This window comes from Gopherus flavomarginatus, chromosome 2, assembly GCF_025201925.1.
Source record: "Gopherus flavomarginatus isolate rGopFla2 chromosome 2, rGopFla2.mat.asm, whole genome shotgun sequence".
NCBI classification, from domain to species: Eukaryota; Metazoa; Chordata; order Testudines; family Testudinidae; genus Gopherus; species Gopherus flavomarginatus.
The window spans coordinates 79,447,189-79,470,442 of record NC_066618.1 but is presented as its reverse complement, the minus strand read 5'-3'; the positions used below and the strand labels follow the sequence as shown (position 1 = coordinate 79,470,442).

The following is a 23,254-nucleotide window of genomic DNA, read 5'->3' as shown; positions in this document are numbered from 1 at the left end:
TGTTAAAATTGCTTGCCATCTGAGAGGATTTGATAAGCATTGATGAAGCCATTGGGTCACTTTTTGGAGTAGAACCACAGTTTAACTATGGTGTCTGGTGCATTTCTTCAGTCTAGGATTGACCATCTGTTCTACTTCCATTTTTCAGCCAAACAGAGACAAGTTTTAAAATTATGCTGTGTTATGAACCAGTTTCTGACAAGTGAAATTTATGCATGTAACTGGTCAATAGAGTAAATTTGATACACATTTTATTAGATATTTCTAATACTGTATTACAGTTTTAAGGTATCTTTCAGTTTTAAAGCTGTGTGATAGATGCTGCTATAAAACTTTTGTAGACACTTTTAAATCCTACTTAAGTCCAATTTAAGATTTCAAATTTTGATCACAAAAGCAAAATAAAGTATAACTTAGTTACACCACAGGAATTATATACTGAATCTCTACAGAAATGCTTCTATCTAAATCTTAATATTTTTTATCAAAATGGCAGTCTTGCCTCACAAAACTTTTTTGTTGTCATAATTAATCTCTGGAGTTCACCCTGCAAATAATCTGTTTTGTGGATTTTTAACACTCTGGTTGTAAAACTAATAAAATATTACTTTGTACCTTAATGTCTAATTATAAAACAGTTTAGTTTGTTTGTTGATATTTTATATAATTAGTAATATTAAATATATTATGTGCTCATCATTTCAATGTTGGATGGATGAATAGATTCCATCCCTCTTTTCCCCACCACTATATCATATCATGGCATATTTTGTTGAGGAAAAATAACAATTAGAAATTTCTCAATGTTCAAACTGAGTCCGTAGTTATGTTGGTGCTAACGGTCTTGGGAGTGCTAATATAGATAAGCGATCAGCATTTTAAACAACATCTCATTTAGATCTGAGTCGTGTTAAATCACATAGTATGCTGATGGCTGCCTAGAGTACTGTCTACACTAACACTCCCTGAGTATTATTACTAATGGAGCTTAACAAGTATTTATAACGATGGGAAATTTTTAAGAGAAAATGGCTACTATAGACACCGACTTAGAATAAAGATTTTAAAAAATCAGTATAAAAGATTTCTGTGGTTTTAAATAACTCTTAGATCTCTTTAAAATGTAAAATGCTTATTCTGATTTGTATTATATCTGTCACCTTAAAAAGCGAGGCTGTTTTTGTGCAACTAGTTTATTTTGGGATAAAAAATATAGCTTTCCTTCCAAGTAATTTTTGAAAACGTTGCTTTGTTATACAGTGTTACTAAAACTATTACTCATCTAATGATTTAAAATTTAAATTTTCTATTTTTTTTTCAGAAATTATTATGTTATAAAAAAATAGAATTTGTTAGCTTTCCTGCAATTTGACCAGATATCTACTTTGCACCAGTAAAACTTTTTTAAAACAATGAACGTTTAACAGTCTTCTAAGGGGCGCAGTGGGGAGAGGGGGACAGAAAGTCTAACTGGCTTCAAGACTGAGCTTGATAAGTTTATGGAGAGGATGGTATGGTGAGATCACCTACAATGGCAGGTTGCCTAGTGGCAACTGCCAGTAGCAAAAATTCCCATTGGCCAGAGACAGGACACTAGATGGGGAGGGCTCTGAATTACTACAGAGAATTCTTTCCCAGGTGTCTGGCTGGTGGATCTTGCCCACATGCTTAGGGTCTAACTGATGGCCATATTGGGATCAGGAAGGAATTTTCCCCCAGGTCAGATAGGCAGAAACCTGGGCTGGGGGCTGCCTGCCTCTGCAGCATGGGGCATAGGTCACTTACAGGTTTGAACTAGTGTAAATGGTGAATTCTCTGTAACCTGAAGCCTTTAACCAATGATTTGAGGACTTCAGTAACTCAGCCAGAGGGTAGAGAGGTCTGTTAGAGGAGGAGTGGGTGGGTTAGGTTCTGTGGCCTGCAATGTGCAGGAAGTCAAACTAGATGATCATGATGGTGTCTTCTAACCTCAAGTCTGAGTCAGAATTTTATTCATAAAAACAAAAGGTCTTAAGGACTTTCAGGGTATTAAAAAAAGGCAAATTTTGGATTTAGAAGCTTTAAATGTTTTATTTCTAAAAATATTAAATGTATGCAGTAGCTTCGAAAAGGCCTCTTAAACTCTCCAGGGCCCTGGCAGACCCCATTATACTCATTATTTTAGATCTTCTGGTAGATTATAGCATCTAGGAAACTCCTTTAGTAACCTTAAAAGCTCAATTATGTTGCAAGTTTGCTATGACAACACTGGGGGAATGTGAGAGTTTACTCCAGCTGCTTCAAAACTAAACGTTTCCACTTCACCTCAGCATTTATCTGTCAGTGGGAGAGGCCATTATTGGAACACACATTCATATTTGATTATTGTTATTGCTTAAATATGTGTAACAAAAAAACTTATTTAGCCTTTGGATGCTTTCCTAAATGTATCCAAATCTAATGATTGAACTTGCCATTTGGTTGCCCAGATTCTAATAAACCAAAAGCCGTGTTTCAAGATGTCAAAAATACTAATTTCTATTTTCAGGAACTTTTTTTTGTGGGAAGCACTCTAAGTTGTGTCAGCTATGTGTTCGGTTTTAGAAAATCATTGGTGTGTGATGTGTTCCATTTGTTTCCCTTAGGGCTCTGGAAACTAACAAATACAATCACATCACTGCCACTTACTTCTTACTAGCTGAGAGGATTCTGAGAGAGAAACAGGAGAAAGAAATTCAAACCAGATCTGCAAGCCCTAGCAACATCAAAGCTCAGTTCAGGTGAGAATTTAGACACTTCAGTGATTTAGTCAATTTAATCAGAATGTTTTGAAATTCCAAGATAATTTTGTTTAAAAAAAAAAATTCTTTCGTTGCTTGTTCCCAACGTCTTGGGAGAAGTGTAGCTGAACTATAAACAAGCTTCAGAATAGATGTTCGTGTCTGCCATGGGAAGGTCATGTTCAGAGTGTCATACCTGTATTAGGTCTGATAGAAAAATGATTTGGTATGATTTCCTTCTGTTGGTGGTGTTTACACTTCATTAAATTCCATTTTGTAAAAATTATTCTGATGGTGTAATTCCTAATTGCACTCCAGTGCTGATGGGGATCTGTCATAAAGGAAAAGCTGAACTGATGTTTACATAAGGATTTAATTGTTAGGTTGTGTTCTGGGCTTCAGTAAATCTAGGTTAATTCAAGTACTTCTCAGGATGAAGCTCTTAAAAAGGACATCCGTTTTGAGAATTTTAAAATAAGTTAGATGTATTTATTGATTAAGGAAACATGTTGAAATGGCTGTCTTCAATCTACTTGATTTATTTCTTAGCTAAACTGATTTTTAGTAATAAAAATGTTTTAAACGTAGATCAGTAAGTTTAGTTTATCTGTCAGTGTTTCTCAACAGCTGTTTCATGGACGGGTGCTGGTCCCTGTGATTTACCTGACACAGTTTAGGAAGGCAGCAAGCCAGTCCCTGATATCAAAAAGGTTGAGAAACACTGATCTAAATCAGGCCTGCACAACATACGGCCCGCAGGCCGCATGCAGCCCGCAGAGGCTCACTGTGCGGCCCAGGATGGGATTCAAAAGGCTCTGAGCTGCCCGCAGCGGCGGGGAGCTCAGAGCTCTTTAAATCTCAGCCGCAGCAGGGATTCAAAAGGCTTTGAGCTGCCCGCAGCGGCAGGGAGCCCAGAGCCATTTAAATCTCAGCCACGGCCGGGATTCATAGGGCTCTGGGCTGCCCGCAGCGGCTGGGAGCCCAGAGCCATTTAAATCTCAGCCGCGGCCGGGATTCATAGAGGTCTGGGCTGCCCACAGCGGCTGGGAGCCCAGAGCCATTTAAATCTCAGCCACGGCCGGGATTCATAGGGCTCTGGGCTGCCCGCAGCGGCTGGGAGCCCAGAGCCATTTAAATCTCAGCCGCGGCCGGGATTCATAGAGGTCTGGGCTGCCCACAGCGGCTGGGAGCCCAGAGCCATTTAAATCTCAGCCGCGGCCAGGATTCAAAAGGCTCTGCGCTGCCTGCAGTGGCCAGGAGCTCAGAGCTCTTTAAATCTCAGCCGCAGCCTCGATTCAAAAGGCTCTGGGCTGCCCACAGCCGCGGGGAGTCCAGAGCCCTTTAAATCCCAGCCGCGGCCGCGATTCAAAAGTCTCTGAGCTGCAGGCAGCCGGGAGCTCAGAGCTCTTTAAATCTCAGCCGCAGCCGGGATTCAAAGGGCTCTGGGCTGCCCGCAGCCGCAGAGAGCCCAGAGCCCTTTAAATCTCAGCCACCGGGGCCGGCTTTAGGCCAATTCAATCAATTCCCCTGAATCAGCCCGCCCCTAAGAGGGCCACATGCCCAAGCCCCAGTACTGTGTACCGGCAAAAGCCAGTGCGCTGTAGCGGGGTGGCCTAGCTTCCCCAGGGGACAATTTAAAAGGCTTGTGGCTCCCACACCCTTTAAATTGCCACCAGAGCACCACTTCTGGAGCCCTGGGGTAGGGCTGTGGAGCTCTGGGGGCTATTTAAAAAGTCCGGGGTTCCCGACGCTTCTACTGCCCCGGCCCTTTAAATAGCCACCGGAGCCCCACCACTTCCCCAGGGTTCCCGTGGCTATTTAAAGGGCTGGGGTGGTAGAAGAAGGGGAGCCGCGGGCTCTTTAAATAGCCCCCAGAGCCCAGGGGTAGTGAGGGGGTGTGTGTCTCCAGATGCCTTTGCTGCCCTGGTCCTTTAAATAGCCTCTGGAGCCCCACCACTTCCCCAGGGCTCCTGCAGCTATTTATAGGGCTGGGGCAGTGGAAGCAGGGGAGCCTCAGGCCCTTTAAACAGCTCCTGAGCCACGGGCTGCTACTGCTACCCTGGTGGGGGAGGCAGGAGGAGGGGGCACTCACCATACAGGATGGGCTGTACCCCCTGTACCTGCACCAGTTGCCCGCAGCCAACCCCTGCCGCACCTCCTGCCCTGCCTGCACCAGTTCCTGTCTGCAGCCAGCCCTGCACCCGCTGCCCACAGCCAGCCCGTCTCCTGCCAGCCCCTCACCCCCTGCCTTTCCTTCAGCCCTGCACCAACTCTTGTCTCCAGCCAGCCCTGCACCCCCTTCCCTGTCTCCAGCCAACCCCTGACGCACCCCCCTGCCTGAAGCCAGCCAGTCCTGCACGCCTTTGTCTCCAGCCCTGCCAACCCATGCCGCACCCCTCCTGTGGCCCTGCCTGAAGCCAGCCAGCCCATCCCACACGCCGTCTCCAGCCTGCCCCACGCCCCTTGCCCAGCCTGCAGCCAGACCCTACCTCCAGCCACCTCCCTGCCACCTCCAGCCAGCCCCATGTCCATTGGTGCCCTGTAGTTCCCAGGGAAGTAACCCTGCACACCTGCTTCAATGAGGTGGGCAGGGAGCAGCTGGGACCCACACGTGCACTGTAGCACACCCTAAGGGAGTGGTGGAGTTCATTTCTAGTTCAGACACATCTTTTTAAAAAAGAACTTCAGGTAGGGTTAACATACATCTGTACTTTCCCGGACATGTCAGGCTTTTTGGTTCTTAAATCGCCATCCAGGAGGAAAATACGGACGTATGGTAGCCCTATTGGTACAAAAAATACATACTGTGGCAGAACTTTTTATAGGGAACCGGTTGCTAAGAAATGAAAGGCTTTTTTTTTTACATTTTTTTTTTCTTTCAGTCATCCCTGCCGGGGCCCCCCGAAAATGTTCGAATTGGGCCCCGCACTTCCTAAAGCCGGCCCTGCCAGCTGCAGACGGGATTCAAAGGCTCTGGGCTCCCCACAGCCGTGGGGAGCCCAGAGCCCTTTAAATCTCAGCCGTGGCCAGGATTCAAAGGGCTCTGAGCTGCCCGCAGAGATTCTCGGCCGTGGCTGAGTTTTAAAGGGCTCAGGGCTCCCCACCGCCATGGGCAGCCCAGAGCCCTTCGAATCCTGGCGGCGGCTCCAGCGGATGTGCTGGGGCTGGAATTTAAAGGGCTCAGGCTCCCCTCAGCAGCAGGAGCTCTGGGCCCTTTAAATCCCTGCCCCAGCCCCACAAAGCTCCGGGTTCCCGCAGCCGCTGGAACCCCGGGCCCTTTAATTTGACCCTGAGGGCTCCCAGCTAGCTCTTCAGCTGGGAGCCCCTGGTTGATTTAAAATCAAGTATCACCTCCCCACCCCAACCTTCCTTTTTGGCTCACAGCTGTTTTGGTGGGGTGGCACTGGGAAAGGAGGGTTTTTTTCTGCAGGGCTGGGCGGTGCTGGGGCAGAGTGTTTCCACTGGGCCGGGGGGGGGGGGGGATGTTTCCGCAGGGCCAGGGGGTTTCTGCCCTCAGCTGTTTTCTTTGGAGTAACGTGCCCCTCGCTGCTTTACGAGTTGTGCAGACCTGATCTAAATAATCCTATTAAAATTACTCCTGGGGGGATTCTGCAGGACGTTGCGCTTGCAGAAAACAGTCCTCCCCCCCGCAGATTTCCTTCTTTTCCCTGCAGAAAACGGCTGGGAGGCAAAGAGAAGCCACGTGGAGCTTGACTATGTGCAGTTTTTTGGGGGGAGCGGGGGGAGGTTGTGTGAGAGGTGAAGCATGGGGGGGCACACGGGGTTATGTGCCACTGCCACGTCCTCCCTTTCTGCAAGCGCAGAGCTGTCCAGCTCGGAGGCTGTGTCTCTGGCTCCTCTGACTCTGCAGCTGAACACATCCTCCTGGGTCCTTGTGCCAGTTGGGCTCTCCGTCTGTGTACTGGGAGCCTTCCTGTTCTCTGTGAAACAGTGGGTGCCAGCAGTGGAACTGGATAAGGGGGTGAAGGGTGAGGGAAAGAGGCAGTGGGGAAGGAAGAGGGGTGGAATAGGGCAGGGGGAGGGGAATGTGGCATTGAGGGGAGGGGGATGGAGAAGAAAAGGGGATAGGGGAATCAAAGGGGGAAGCAGGAGCCTGGCATGTGGCATCCCCTCGCCAACAGCTGGGGCTCCTCTGTTAAGCAGGCCCATCAAACCCTCACCCTGACAGGCCCTAGCCCCTACACCTGGACCCCTCCAACAAGCCTCTCACACTCAGACCCCCACCCTACTACGTCCTAGCCAGCTGCACCTGGACTCCCACTCCATCAAGGCCCACTCCCCCAGCATGTGGACCCCCACTGAGCCCAACCACTATCACCTGGATCCCCTGCAGAGTCCCACTTCCCCTGCACCCAGAACCCCCCAATGAGCCCCTGTGCATCCAGATCTCCCACTAAGCTGCCCGCACCCAGGTTGCCCCATACAGAAACCTCTCACCGCACACCCCCTCGATCCCCCCCACACTAAGCCCCTCCACACTTGGATCCTGCTGGACTGAGCCTGCCCAGCGATGCCTGGTGCACCCAGCACAGAGGGACAGGACCCCGGGATGTTGCTGGGGCAGGCCCAGCCCTTGCACTGCGTCAGGGTCAGGTGCAGCCTCACTGCCAAGTCCCTGTACTGGGAGAGGTGGGGACTTTAGGGTGATCTCCCACCTCAATGCAGCCAGTGGCCTGTGCTCTCCACTGCCATGTTGGAGCCACATTTATTTATTGACAAATAGAATTTGAAAAAATTTGCAGAATTTTAAAAAATTGTACACTTAATTTTTTGGGGAGAATTCCCTCAGGAGTAAAAAATTTAATAACCTTCAGTAAGGCTTCTGAAATCTGTGGTAGCTCCATCTCATGTGGCAAAGATAGGAGAAATCTGCTTCTGCTTTTGTGTATATAGCTGGTATCAGTTTGTTCACCCAGCCTGCCATTTGCTGCAGACCTTCAAGTAACCTGAAAGCCTTTAATTCTTTTGCATTTTCAAGTTTAGGTTCAAATTCATGCTGAAGAAAGAAGCAGAGAGGATTTTAGTGTGAATGTGCCGAATTGAAAGTTTCCGCTATATTTAAAATGTTCCGAGGGGGGAGGGGAATAGGTCCCCTCTTCCCCTAAGCTCTGAGTTTTGTTTGGTGGCATTAATGTGTTGGGTGAGATTTAAGTAGCAAGCCTGCTGCTGTTAGGTTCCCTGAGCAAGGATCTGTTGACTTTGAGAATCATCTTTGAGTTATTGCCCTGATTGATTATCTTTGATTATCATTTTTTGAAAGATTACGGAGGTTGTGCTGAGGTAGTTCCATCAATATTTGTATTCTTTAAATCTTTGGTTCCCTCCCTTCCCCAGTGACTGTCTCTTTAAGGCTGAGGTATAGTAGAGAGTGGTGGTAGTTAACCTCCTTCCAGTGATGGATGAAAATCAGGTGCCTGTGCTGATTCTTTTTGATCTGTTGCCTGCCTTCAGAATTGTTAACCCAGGTCTGGACTCTAATGGGTGGAAATGAAAATACTCCTGAGAGGCTCCATACTTTTATCTCCAAGGATGATATTGGGCAATTGTTCTTCTGTTCCAAGGGTTTTGTCATGCAGGATTCCATTTTGTCAACATATATAGGGAGTCATTAGGAAGAACAATGGGGAGATGTGGATTGTGATATCTTTCCATTTTATATCCCCATTTCATTGAAGCCAGCTGGTGCAGCTGAGGGCTAATTAACTGAGACTCAACCCATACAAGGCTGAAATTGTTGTAGACTGGGGGATACATTTGAAGAATTAGTTCAGTTCCTTTGACTGGAGGAGTTTTCCTGCTGTTTCTGATCTAGGTTTACAGTTTTGGTGGCACTACATGCTGTATGCAGCTTCTTCCAAAGCCTATTGAAAACTTCAGTGAGCTCGCTTAGTGGTCTTTGCTGCAGGAAACATGCTTGTACTGTATGGTCTGCACTGGCTGACAGTTTATTGCTGCATGCAGTTAAGTGTTCATTTTTATCTATAAACCCCTAAATCATTTTAATTTTGCTGATGAAGAGATTACTTCTCTCCTACTGTGGTACCATGGCCTTTCATTCTGACACTCCCAGAATACCCTGTTCTTATTTTACATGAACTAAGATGAAAGAATCTGTGCATTTTTCAAAATAAATCCAAATAGAATACTCAAATTTTTCAGTGTTTACTGTTAGAACGTTCAAAAAAACTTAGCACCATAAACTGAAAGCCCTGAATATGCCTTCAAATGACAATGTTGTTAAAAGATTAAGTTTTATAGCACTGACTTTCAGACCTCCCAACAATCCTGGTTTTTGCAGGACTGTCCTGCAAAAGCGCAGTCCCAGTTGAAGTGGCTCTTGTCCTCTGGAGCTGATGGGATTTGGTTCCCTGCTCCAGGCGTTGCAACCTGGACGTGGCACATGGAGTTGCAGTACCACTCACTCAGATTTGCCCTGGCCATATTTCTCTTTCTGCCCCCGCACTCCCATCAGTGGGGCCACGCCAACCACTGGAGAGGGGAATTGAGCCCAGGCAGCCCCATGGAATGGGACAGCTGTGGGGTGAGTGCAGGATAGGCTTGCAGTGCAAACCCTCCTCCTCCGGCTGCAGTCAATTCCCCACCCGTCAGAGGCAGGACCTGTCCTGCTTTACCAACCTGAAATGTTGGGAGGTTTGCAGTTCTGGAATTCTGAGTTGAAATATTTTTTTGGTCCATATTAATATTTCATTATACCTGGTAGTGTCTGCTTAGATGTCAAGAACTGAAGGAAGTAAGGTTCTTTTATATCAAGACTGAGGTGAGTTGGTAGAAATGCTTGGAGTAGTTTGCTTAATGCCTGCCCTGCAAATATTCCTTTGCTCCACGTGACAAGCAGAGCTACATACTTTTACGGATAGTTGGCTCTTACAGTTCCAAGTAGTTTTGAGAGCGTTACTAGTTGTGTAGATATTGTCCTCCATCCAAAAGATCTACCAAAATAAAGACCTTGTAGGGAAGAAGACAGACTGCTGCATAACTTAGATTTTGCATTTAAAAATGTTTCCAAATAACTTATCTGACCCACAGGCTAGAGCTTTTCTCTCATCTCAAACCTATTGGAAATCATAGAAAATAAATAAGAAAATTGTTGTAGAAATTATACAGTAGCTATTTTCCTGTTGTAATTCATGACAGTAAAATGTTGCCTAGTTATATGATGGTTATGATGATGTTACTGTCAAGATTCCATTGTTCTCCTTTTTATCTTTATCGCTTACAACACACGTCTCAAAGCTCCTATTTCATTGACACCACAGTCCATTCTGAAATCACTGTATGTTTTTGCAGATATTTTAGATATTCGTTTTCTAGATATTCATTTAGATATTCATTGTCTCTAGTTTATATTTGAAGCTCTGTTTTGTAAACTAGTGCTGTTTGTAGAATAGCATTTTAAAATACCCCGCATGCAACATATCAGAACTCTAGCTTGTTCTTACTTTAATTAAAAGTTGCTAACAGAATGAATGGCATGTTACAGGCTAGAGGGAGACCTTGATAACACATACTAATACTAAAATTGTATTGAGGGCCAGCTCCCCAGCCAGCTCCAATAGTTCTCTGTTGAGGGAAACTTCCTAAATAGCGTGAAGCCGACATAGGGGTTGGGAGGAGGTAAGGCTGCAGCATGCTCCCCAGTGTGCTATTACAACCTGACACAACTTAGGGGGACTTTGTGACTGCGGTACCCAGGGCTCAGATTCAACTGTTACAATGTAATGGCCCTTTCATACTGTCAAGGTATTATTCCCACTTTGAACTTTAGCATCCAAAAAAGTGGGGACCTGCATGTACCCTTCTAAGCTTAATTCCTAGCTTAGATCTGATAACGCTGCCACCAACCAAAATATAGTGTTTTGGTACACTTCCTGTTCCCCCAAAACCTTCCCTGGGGGACCCAAGACCCAAACCCCTTGGGTCTTAAAACAAGGGAAAATAAACCCCCTCCTTTCCCCCTCCCAGACTTTCCCTGAGAGATCACTGTGATCCAAACTCCTTGAATCTTAAAACAAGAGAGGAATTAACCTTTCCCCCTCTTCTTTCCCCCCACCACTCCCTGGTGAGTTCAGACCCAATCCCCTTGGGTCTTACATAAGGGAAAAAAAATCAGTCAGGTTCTTAAAAAGGAAAGCTTTTAATTAAAGAAAGAAAAAATAAAAAGTATCTCTGTAAAACCAGGATGGAAAATGTTTACAGGGTCTAAGCTTATATATAGACTAGAGGGACTCCCTCCCCCCTAGCCTAAGATACAAGTTACAGCAAAGAGGTAAAATACCCTTCCAGCAAAATACACATTTGCAAATAAAGAAAACAAACATAAATCTAATCTGCCATTTCTAACTAATCCTTATTATTTTGAACATGAAAGACTGTTTCAGAAAGATTGGAGAAACCTGGTTGCACGTCTGGCCTCTCTTAGCCCCAAGAGAGAACAAAGAACAAAACAAACAGCACAAAACAAAGACTTCCCTCCACCAAGATTTGAAAGTATCTTGTCCCCCAATTGGTCCTTTGGTCAGGTGTCAGCCAGGTTCACTGAGCTTGTTAACCCTTTACAGGTAAAAGAGACATTAACCCGTAACTATCTGTTTATCACACATACTTCCACCTTGTTCTTGAAAACATCATTAATGTGCAGTGACATTTTCCTAAGTTTGCAGATCCTGAAACAACACCTCTGAGAAGTCTGAACTGTCCCATTCATCTCACTGAGTGCTAACTCAGTTGCCAATCATACTTTAAATGTCAAAGTCACTAAAGTACATCAGAAAGGAGAAGATTCTAGTCTGAACATTTCCACAGGAGCACCCCCAGTGAGTGGCTTTGGAAGACATCACCACTTTTTCTGCCCTCAAATAAAGGAGGAGTCTAGTAGAGCTCATTGGACTCCACTAAATGGAGCTAAGCAGAGAGAGCATGCATACACATAGTTTGAACATCTGCATAATCAACTGTGTCCAGTGTCTGATGTAGGTGGAGCATAGAAGAATACCACTACCTCCCCACCTCCCAGTTTGTGTCAGAAAGCCACAAATGTAACCCATCCTCAGGTGAACCAAGGACTGCTCTGATGCACTGAGAGTCATACTGGGTCAGACCAATGGTCCATTTCCAGTAGCCTGTCTTTCACCAGTGGCTGGTGCCAGATGCTTCAGAGGGATTGAACAGAACAGTGCACTTTACTGAGTGATCCACCCCTGGTCAAACAATCCCAGTTTCTAGCAGTCAGAGTTTAGGGACATCCAGTGCGTGTGGTTCCATCTGTGACCATCTTGGCTAATAGCCATTGATGGACCTATCCTCCCTGAGTTTATCTAATTCTCTTTTGAACCCAGTTATACTTTTGGCTTTCACAACATTCTCTGGCAATGAGTTCCACAGGTTGACTGAAGAAGTACTTCCTCATCTTTATTTTAAATCTGCTTATGAATTTCTTTGGGTTCTTATTTACTTTCTCCATACCATTCATGATTTTATAGACCTCTATTATATCTCCCCTCAGTTTTCTCTTTTCCAAGCTGAAAAATCCCCAGTCTTTTTAATTTGTCCTTATGTGGAAACTGTTCCATGCCCCTAATAATTTTTGTCACCCTTCTTTGTACTTTTTCCAATTCTGATATATCTTTTTTTCAGATAAGATGACCAGAACTGCATGTATTAAAGATGTGATGATACAATGGATTTATAGACTGGCATAATATTTTATGTCTTCTTATCTTTCCCTTTCCCACTGGTTCCTAATATTCTGTTAGCTTTTTGAATTGCCACTGCACACTGAGAAGATGTTTTCAGAGACTATGTATGATGACTCCAAGATCTTTCTTGAGTGGTAACGGCTAATTTAGACCCCATCATTTTGTATGTATAGTTGGGATTGTTATTTCTAATGTGCATTACTTTGCCCTTATCAACACTGAATTTCATATGTCATTTTGTTGCTTAGTCTCCCAGTTTGGTGAAATCCCTTTGTAACTCTTCACAGTCTGCTTTGGACCTAACTATTTGAGTAATTTAGTAACATCTGCAAACTTTACCACCTCACTGTTTACCCCTTTTCTAGATCATTTATGAGTATGCTGAATAGCACAAGTCCCAGTACAGATCCTTGTGTGTGGGGAGCTGCTATTTACTTCTCTCCACTTTGAAACTGATCCTTTATTCCTACCCTTTGTTTTCTGTCTTTTAATCTGTTAATGATCCATGAGAGGACCTTCCCTCTTATCCCATGACTCCTTACTTTGCTTAAGAGCCTTTGGTGAGGGACCTTGTCAGAGACTTTCTCCGCATCTCCCTTGTCCATGTGCTTGTTGACCCCCTCAAAGAATTCTAATAGACTGGTGAGGCATGATTTCCTTTTATAAAAATCTTGTTGACTCTTCCCTCACAGGTTGTGTTTATCTATGTTAATTCTATTCTTGACAACAGTTTCAACCAATTTGTCTGATACTGAAGTTAGGCTTAACTACCTGTAATTGCCAGGATCACGTCTGGAGTCTTTTTAAAATAGCAGTGTCACATTAGCTATGCACCAGTCATCTGGTACGGAGGCTGATTTAAGCAATGGGTTACATAACACAGTTAGTAGTTCTGCAGACTCGTATTGGAGTTCCTTCAGAACTCTTTGATGAATAACATCTGGACCTGGTGACTTATTACTGTTTCATTTATCAGTTTGTTCCAAAACTTCCTGCACATCTATCAATGTGATATTTGCCATCATGTGCCAGCAATGTCCCTCTGCCATATACATTGCCCAAACTGGACAGTCTCTACGCAAAAGAATAAATGGACACAAATCTGACATCAGGAATCATAACATTCAAAAACCAGTAGGAGAACACTTCAGTCTCTCTGGTCACTCAATAAGAGACCTCAAAGTGGCAATTCTTCAACAGAAAAACTTCAAAAACAGACTCCAACGTGAAGCCGCATACTGGAATTTTAATTTGCAAACTGGATACCATCAGATTAGGCCTGAATAAAGATTGGGAGTCGTTGGGTCATTATAAAACCTAAACCTAATTTCCCCAATACTAATTTCTCCCTACTGTTGCTCACACCTTCTTGTCAACTGTCTATAATGGGCCACTCTCTTAACACTTCAGAAGTTATTTCTCCTCCCTTGGTATCCTGCTGTTAATTGATTTATCTTGTTAGACCGACCTCACACTTGGTAAAGCAACCCCCATCCTTTCATGTATTTATACCCGCTCCTATATTTTTCACTTCATACATCTGATTAAGTGGGTTCTAGCCCATGAAAGCTTATGCCCTAATAAATTTGTTAGTCTTGAAGGTGCCACAAGGACTCCTCGGTTTTTTTGCTGATACAGACCAACACGGCTACCACTGAAACAATCTGAGACATTTCCTCAACTTTGTCACATAAAATGAATGGCTCAGGTGTAGGTATCTCCCTCAGATCCTCTGCAGTGAGGACTGATGCAAAGAATTCATTTAGCTTTTCCGCAATGACGTTGTCTTCCTTGAATGCTCCTTGATCGTTCAGTAGCCCCATTGATTGTTTGGGAGGTTTCCTGTTTCTGAAGTACTTAACAAAAGAAACAGCTATTAGTTTTTGTGTTTTCTTATAGTTGTGCTTCAGATTCTTTTTTGGCCAGCCTAGTTATACTTTTACACTTGACAGAATTTATGCTCCTCTGTATTTTCCTCAGTAGGATTTGATTTTCAATTTTTACAAGATGTCTTGTTGTCTCAAACTGCCTCTTTTAGCATGATGGCATTTTTTGATGGTCTTACTGTTTCGTTTTTTTATTTGGGGTATACATTTAGTTTGAGCCTCTTTTTAAAGTTTCTGTGCAGTTTGCAGGTATTTCTCTCTTGTGACTGCTCTATGGTACTGTGATTAAATTAGGATTTTTACTATATTTGACTCTGTTCTCTTTCATATATAGTGTCACTCCCCTACCAGTGTAACTTACTCTGTCATTCCTATATATTTTGTACCCTGGCATTACTGTATCTCATTGATTATCTTTGTTCCACCAAGTTTCTGTGATGTCAAGTATATCAATATTCTAAGTTCACCCATCTTAATATTTATCTGTCTTCACGGGATGTAATTGAATGGGACTCTTTTTTCGTTGTTGACTGTTTCTATTCAGCTCCTACCTGTATTTTATCAACTTCTATCCTCTCTTCTTTACTGTGATTTGGAGTAGCATCCATTAGAGGAGTATTTATTAAAGGGGTGTCTGTCCTGACCGTGTGCTCCTCTGCACTTGTTGGCTTCCCCCAACCTTTAGTTGAAAAACTCTTCTGCGACCTTTCAAAGTGTCACTTCTTTCATAACTGCTTTGATTTGAGGTTCATGCTGAATACATTTGTTTTACATTCAAAGTTCCATTCACTTACAGATAAAATGTCTTTGAAAGTATCATATTTTATTTGGTGCCTGGGCTCATATGACTTGTTGGTTGAATATTGAAATGACTAGCAGAAATTGATTTAGTAAAACTCGCAACATGTCTGAGCAAATATGGCTTTTATATTGTTGAGTGAAAACTGGGAAGAATAAAAAAGCTCCAGATTAACCTTGTCTACAATACCATCAACCTTAGATTGTGTTTGAAAAGCTCCAAAAACAGGACCCTCCCTGCTTAGTCCCTACTGATTCTAGACCTCCCACAAACATTTGATTTAGTGTTTTCTGTGACTTTAAAGAAAGATTTTTTTCCATTTTTGTTTTCTGAGAGCTGTCATGGATTTTTCAGATCTCTAAATTGGCAACTTAAATTATACTTATCATTTTTCTTAAGTTTTCTTTAAAATAGATATTTATAAATTGTACTGGCTTGCCAAGTAGGATAATTGCTATGGCCTTTATGATCTGTATGTACTGTGAAGATTTGATATTGTGTATTCTTTAGCTGTCAATCAAATCTAATTTTACTCCTTTTTTTTCCCCTTCACAATCTCTTACCTAGGCAATCATGGCCAACAAAAATCGATGTACCGCAGGACCTGGAGGATGACCTTACAGCTTCTCCTCTCTCCCATGCAACTGTTCCTCAGTCTCCAGCTCGCACTGCTGAAAATATTCTTAATGGTCACAGAAGTAAGGCACTTGGCGATTCAGCAAAGAAAGAGGATATCCCTGAATTAGCTGGGCCAGCACTTTCAGTGGTTCCTTCAGTGAGCTTAAAACCCACTACTAGTGGGCGGAAGTGCTTGTTTAGAGTAGAAGAAGATGAAGAGGAAGATGAAGAAGATAAGAAACCCATTTCTCTTTCAACTCAAGTTGTTTTGCGCCGCAAGCCTTCAGTTACAAATCGTCTCACTTCCAGGAAGAGTGCACCAGTCCTCAATCAAATCTTTGAGGAAGGGGAGTCAGATGATGAGTTTGACATGGATGAGAACTTACCCCCAAAGCTTAGCAGGTTAAAAATGAATATTGCTTCACCTAGCACAGTGCATAAGCGCTACCACAGAAGGAAAAGCCAGGGTCGGGGGTCTAGCTGCAGTAGCTCAGAAACTAGTGATGATGACTCAGAAAGTAGGAGACGGCTAGATAAAGATAGTGGGTTTACATACTCCTGGCATAGACGGGATAGTAGTGAAGGGCCACCTGGAAACCAGGGAGATGGTGGTGGACAGAGCAAACCAAGCAATGGAAATGGAGGCGTAGACAAAACAAGCCCTAGTGATAACAACAAAAATGGGGGAAGTCCCTCCACGGGCTCTGGTGGTAGCACTAATAACACTTCAGGTTCTACTCGTAGATGTGCTGGATCTGGAAACTCAATGCAGTTATCTTCTAGAAGTGCAGGCGACCTTGTTGAAAGCCTAAAATTGATGAGCCTTTGTTTAGGTTCCCAGATTCATGGCAGCACTAAATACATTATTGATCCTCAAAACAATCTGTCATTTTCCAGTGTGAAAGTGCAAGAGAAATCAATGTGGAAAATGTGCATAAGTTCTAGTGGGAGTGCAAACCCAGCTTCATCTTTGGGCAGCATAAAATTCTTTTCTGACCAAATGTCAGACACAGCAAATGAGTTGGAACGGATAAAGAGTAAGAACTTGAAAAATAACGTGCTACAACTACCTCTCTGCGAAAAGACTATATCTGTGAATATTCAGCGGAACCCCAAGGAGGGACTGCTCTGTACCTCCAGTCAAACTAGTTGTTGTCATGTCATTTGACAATGACCTGACTTAATAGCTCCATCTACTTGACAACACCATTCTTCCTGTTCAGAACTGTGAACACCTTATTTCAATGAACCCCATTTTTTGTCTTAATATTTTAAAGTGGGCTTTATGAGCAGTTATTTATTACATTTTAATTTTGTGTTTGCTTGATGGTATGACAATGCATGGTCTTTGTGCATGCTGCTAGCCAATACATCTTTCTTTCCCAACATAATAGACTATTTTATTGTGTAATTTTTACATATATAATTTTACTATGGAAGATCTGGATTAAATTAATGTATATCTGGATCCTAGTGTAAATTTGGCACTTGGAAATTTCATCTTCTGCACTTAAACTAGAGAGAGAGAGAGAAGCTTTTGTTTGCTTGTGAAATGTTAATTCTTGTTCTGACCTTCTGTGATATCTAAAATATGTGATATGTGGCATACTTCTGTGTGTCTGAAACAGAACCAAAGCAATAATGTTTTGATGCTGAAAACTCTTCAGGGAGCTTTCACATGTTCCAAGGCTTGTACAAAGCAAAGATGCACTGAAAATTAGTGATCTTAAACTATGATTTTAAACCCACACCTATTTGTCTTAAGCTATATGGTTAAAATTGTGGCTCAAAATCAAACTGAAAAGATCTTGTTTTTCCATAGGCAAGATTTTTTAAAAAGCAACTAGATTTGTAAGGCAGCTTTTTCCCATAGTAATATGTTGATATTACATGCAGACAATCTTTTTTAATATAACAAAGGTAAGTTATAAAGTCTACTTCTGAGTTTTTACATTCTAACTGAAAATAAATAGTTTGTATACATTATCTCCGTTATTAGTAGTCTATCATGACAATTACCTTAAATATTTTAGCATTTCTTATTCTAAGTGTGACTCTTAGATCTCAAAATGCAATAAAGAATGGAAAATGTTTAAATAATTGGATGCAGATTTAAATTAATCAGTACTGTCTGATATAAATTTTCCTCATCATTAGACTTTTTGGCCTTTGTCAGGACTTAATATGTTGTGTTGTCTCCTGTATTTACTATGTTCTGTTAATTTCCCTCAATAATCTTGTTTTCTATTAAAATCAAGTCCAATATTTACAAAAACTAAAAATTGGCACAGAAAAAAATATCCTTCTGCATTCTTTAAAGCTATTAGCTTTTCCATTTTGTGTCCCCATTGCCACTGAAATAATGGCAAATTCGTGCTTTAGAATATTTCTATACAAAAGATTACTTTTGACCAGATGAACTAACTTTTGTGGAATTTTATTATCTAGAATAAAATATATTGCAGATCCCTAATTTTGGGAAGGGCAAGAATGTTTGTTTTATTTTTTCATGCTGTGCACTGGGTCTTCAAAGCAATGCTAGTAAAAATTGGTGGTATTATGTAGCAGCACCCCAGCCAGACATTGAATGTCTGAAAGGAGTTTACACTGTTTAGCATATTGTAACATTTACGAAATGGTCAAATACAATGCATTTCATGTACACTGTAGAGCGAGTAGGGCACCAAAGAACTGCATTACATTTGGTCATCATTTCTGTAGTTCACACTGGCTTTTCTTAATTAGTATGATACATTTTATTAGGACAGTCTACATCGCACAGGATACTTTTACTGCCTAGCCTAGCTAGGGATTATAGATTCTGCTCCCTAAACAAAACAAGTGATAAACATTTTACTTTATGGAACTTTTCAGTTTTAAGCTACAGTTGCAGTTCAGTGAGTGTGATATTTATAAATTGAAAGCTACAAGAAGAGATGTGTGGGTGAAGCCATAGAACACATTTGCTTGATATTTTTGAACAGGGATCTTATAAAGGGCCAGAAATAAGATGTGTGGTTCACAGACAGTGAGCATAACATCTATATTAAAAGTAAGAGAAAAGTTTATAAAGGGCATTGGCAATAAACTATTGCAGCTTTTTTTTCCAAGTATTGTAAATACTTTCCTGATATTATGTACAGCCTTGGAATGGCACCTTTTAACTAACCCCAGGTGTATTTTGTTTCCAATGTTTTTATATACAGATGTATATATGGTGCTCACTTTAGAACAGCAGTGTTGACCATTTATGCTGCATAGCTGTATTATAGCCTTATTAGTTGTGTATGGTTGGTTGAACTTCTGGGTGTACAGAAGTTAGTCTGAGTGTTGTCCTTTTATCCATTTGTTCATAGGTGAATGATTGTGCATGTGTTGTATGTTATATTATGTTGTCATGTAAAAGGAAGGGCGAGAATAACCACTACATTAAAATAATATTGGACCAAACTATTTAGAGCAAGTAAACAGTTTCTTGTACCCCTTAACCTGTCTTTAAAAGTTGCATATAGTTATGGTAGTGTATAAATTTAAATATTGTGGAAAAACAATTAGTCTTGTATTTTTCTCCATGTGTATATATAAATGTACCTTTAGCAACTTTATCTGTATTTAAGATGTGACAATCTTGACACAGAATTTTAAGAGTAGCAGTAAAAATAAAATAGAACAGAATTAAATAACTTCTCACCAAGAAAGAATGTGTGTGTTAAGAGGGTACAGAAATATCAGCTGATCTTGTCGGTTGCTTCCAGCAATGTTTGGCTTTCTTCATTGTATAAACATTCATGATGTGTGACAGAAATGGAAAATCCAGTTAATAAAAATGACATCTTGATTGGTGAATAAACTTTGTTTTCCATGTCAACTTTATATACTGCTAATCAGACTATTCATTCTACACTGGGGGGGGGGGGGTTGAAATAAAATCTCTTCTGCTCTAGTATCACTTATCAAACAGTGATGGTGGTTGGTTGAAACAGATAGGAACATCTTTTGCAAATCTAGCCTTAAGAAGTAGTTAGGCAGTACTGACATTTACAAAACCATCACTCAGCTGCCCACTATTCCTCTAGGTGCCTAAATTTCTGCTGGTTGGGTATGCACAATGTCATCTAGCTGCTCAGCAGTGGAGCTCCTACTTAAGTCCTGACAGGACTGTCACTCTAGGCAGGGCCGGTCCCAGTAGAAGTGCTCAGTGCATGCTTAACCTGCACAAGAGACAGGGAATTTTTGGGTCTGGCTGGTGGCTAGGGTACTTGGGATGAGGGAAACCCAAGTTTGAAGCCCTGATTTATAGCATGAACTTGAACCTCACTCTTCCCATAGCCAAAGTGAATGCCCTAACCACTAGACTATCAATCACTCACTTTTTTTCTGGCCCCATAAATACGTATTTTTACGGCACGGAACAGCTTCAGAAGAGACTGAGATACAGAGTAGCCAGGCGGTTGGGGCACTCTCCTGGGATGTGGGAGACCTGGTTTCAAGTCCCTGCTTCAAATCAGGCACAGCAGGGACTTAAAAACAGGTCTTCCATGTTGCAGGACAGTACCCTAACTACTGGGCTGTAAAAGGGATAGGCTTTCATTCTCTATTCTCTCTTCCCCCTCCCCATGCAGCTGAGCTGTCTTAGGTGCCTAATTTCAGCTGAGGATTCATGTCAGAATTCTGAGCAAAGGAGAAGGCATATCCCTCCAATTTGGAGTTAGGCCCTGCCCCTTGGCATTTCTCATTGGCTACTTAAGTGTTCACAAGCTGAGGGGGGAGCTGCCTATCTTATGTACCTCTCCCCACACAATGCATAGTGAGTCTGGATGCTTATCTTGGATCTGTGAACTCCAGTGCATAGCAGGGCACTTGATGAGTTGCACACTGCACTTGTGTACTCTTAATATGGAACACCATCGTTAAGGCTATAAAAGAGGTTAGTTATAAATCCCTTGTTTTCACTTTGAGCTTCCACCAACACAGATGTGTTAGTTTAGTTACACTGGTGTAAATTTGATGTGTAGACAAGACCACTATATTTTGTGCTTAAAATATCTGTGGTTGCCAACAACTGAATGGTAACTTTAGCTATTTGAGGCTAAAGACAAACCCTGCAGGAGTAATGTGTCACCTGTGACAGACCCAGGGCAGTGTGGTACAGGAGTCTGGTAGAGGGCAAATATACTGGTCACTAGATGAGTAGTTTTCTGTTCCCTGAGTGACCAGAGCAGGGGCTGCACTAGAGTAATCAGGAACCTGCTAGAGCCAATTAAGGCAGACAGGCTGATTAGAACACCTGCAGCCAATCAAGGAGGGCTAATCAGGGCACCTGGGTTTAAAAAGGAGCTCACTCCAGTCAGGTGAGGGAGAACCAGAGGAGAGGAAGTGCCTGTGAGGAGCTGGAAGCAAGAGGGTGTGCTGCTGCTAGAGGACTAAGGAGTACAAGCGTTATCAGACACCAGGAGGAAGATCCTGTGGTGAGACTAAAGAAGGTGTTTGGAGGAGGCCATGGGGAAGTAACCCAGGGAGTTGTAGCTGTCATGCAGCTGTTACAGGAGGCACTATAGACAGCTGCAATCCACAGGGCCCTGGGCTGGAACCCGGAGTAGAGGGTAGGCCTGGGTTCCTCCCAACTCCTGATCCAACACAGGAGGAGTTGACCCAGACTGTGGGGAAGATCACTGAGGTGAGCAAATCTGCCTATAAGCGCAGGACCCACCAAGGTAGAGGAGGAACTTTGTCACACACCACACTCAAACATCTGAACTTTAAGAATATAGCACATAATTGTTGGTTTCAGATATTCTCCCATGAGTAAGTTTGTCAAAAATTGGCTAATGTATTGATAAATTGGAGAAATGGTCTGAAACCAACAAGCTGAGCATTAGTCCTTGTTTTGCTTGCCAATCATAGAAATGCAGGGCTAGAAAGGGCCTCAATAGATCACCTAGTCCAGTCACCCCCACACTGAATACTAAGACCACCCCTGACAGTTTTGTCCAAAGTGCTTCAATGGTGGATTCCATAACCTTCCTTGGAGCATATTCCAGTACTTAACCATACTGACAGTTAAAAGTATCTAATTAAAATTTCCCTTGCTGCAGATTAAGCCATTTCATTCTTCTCCTGCCTTCAGAGAACTTGGAGAACAATTCATCACTGTGAACTGTCCTCTTTGTAACAGCCTGTAACACATTTGAAAATTTTATCAGCTTCTCTCCTCACTCTTCTTTTCTCAAGACTAAATATATCCAGGATTTTTTTTAAAAAAACCTTTCATTATATGTCAAGTGTTCTAAAGCTTTTATCATTTTTGTTTTTCTCCTTTGGTCACCTTTGTGTTTGTCCACATCTTTAAGGTGTGGCAACCAAAACTGGACACAATACTCCAGCTAAGGCCTCACAAATACCAAATTACTGCCAATATCTTACATACAACACTCATGTTAATATATCTGAGAATATTAGCCTTTTTCATCTTCAATTTGTGATCTACTATAAGCCTCAGCTCCTTTTCAGCAGTACTACCATCTAGCCAATTAGTCTCCATTTTGTATTTGTGCATTTGATTTTTCCTTCCTAAATGTAGTTCTTTGTGCTTGTCTTTACTGATTTTATACCAATTCTCCAATTTGTCAAGGTCATTTTGAATTCTAATCCTGTCCTCTCTGAAGTGGTTGCACAATCCCTCCCACTTCTGTGTTATCCACAGATTTTATACTCCATTATCCAAGTCATTAATGAAAATGTTGAATAGTAATGGACCCAGGACAGACACCAGCAGGACCCCACTAGATATGCCCTCCCCATTTGACAGAAAGTTACTATATCTTTTCAACCAGTTGTGCACCCATCTTAGAGGAATTTCATCTAGACCACATTTCCTGAGTTTGCTTATGAGAATGTAACCTGAGACTGTCTCAAAAGCCTTACTAAACTCAAGATCTGTGATGTCTACTGCTTCTCCCTGTCCACAAGGCCAGTAATCCCCTCAAAGAAGGAAATTAGGTTGGTCTGGTGTGATTTGTTCTTTACCAGTCATGTTGGCTATTATCCTCTAGATGCTTATACATCGATTGTTGAATAATTTGTTCCAGTATCCTTCCAAGTATCAAAGTTAGGCTGACTGGTCTATGATTACCCAAGTCTTCCTTCTTCAGTCCTCTGGGACCACACCCATCCTCCATGAGTTTTCAAAAAAAATAATTGCTAATGGTCCCAAGATTGCTTCAGCTATCTTCCATGGGCTCCTACCTTCCTGTCCTCTGAGTTAGTTAAATCTCCTTTTTGAAGACCATTGTCCTTATTCTGCTGCTCTCCTTCCTTTGTTTAGAATCATGAAAACCATCATTCTTCTTCGAGTGCTTGCTCATATCCATTCCAGTTAGGTGTGCACGTGCCGCGTGCACGTTCGTCGGAGACTTTTTACCCTAGCAACACTCGGTGGGCCAGCAGGTCGCCCCC

General features: G+C 42.5%; 1 protein-coding gene across 2 annotated transcripts in view; it reads left to right on the top strand.

Moving 5' to 3' along the window:
* The window catches only part of SNRK (SNF related kinase), a 104,563-nt gene extending 84,914 nt beyond the window's left edge, over positions 1-19,649 (top strand). For both annotated transcript variants that reach the window (XM_050938386.1, XM_050938388.1), the window contains 2 exons: positions 2,625-2,759; positions 15,749-19,649. In XM_050938386.1, coding sequence (XP_050794343.1) covers positions 2,625-2,759; positions 15,749-16,967 — 1,354 coding nt within the window. In that variant the 3' untranslated portion in view covers positions 16,968-19,649. The remainder of the gene's footprint in view (positions 1-2,624; positions 2,760-15,748) is intronic.
* Positions 19,650-23,254: the final 3,605 nt, after the last annotated feature.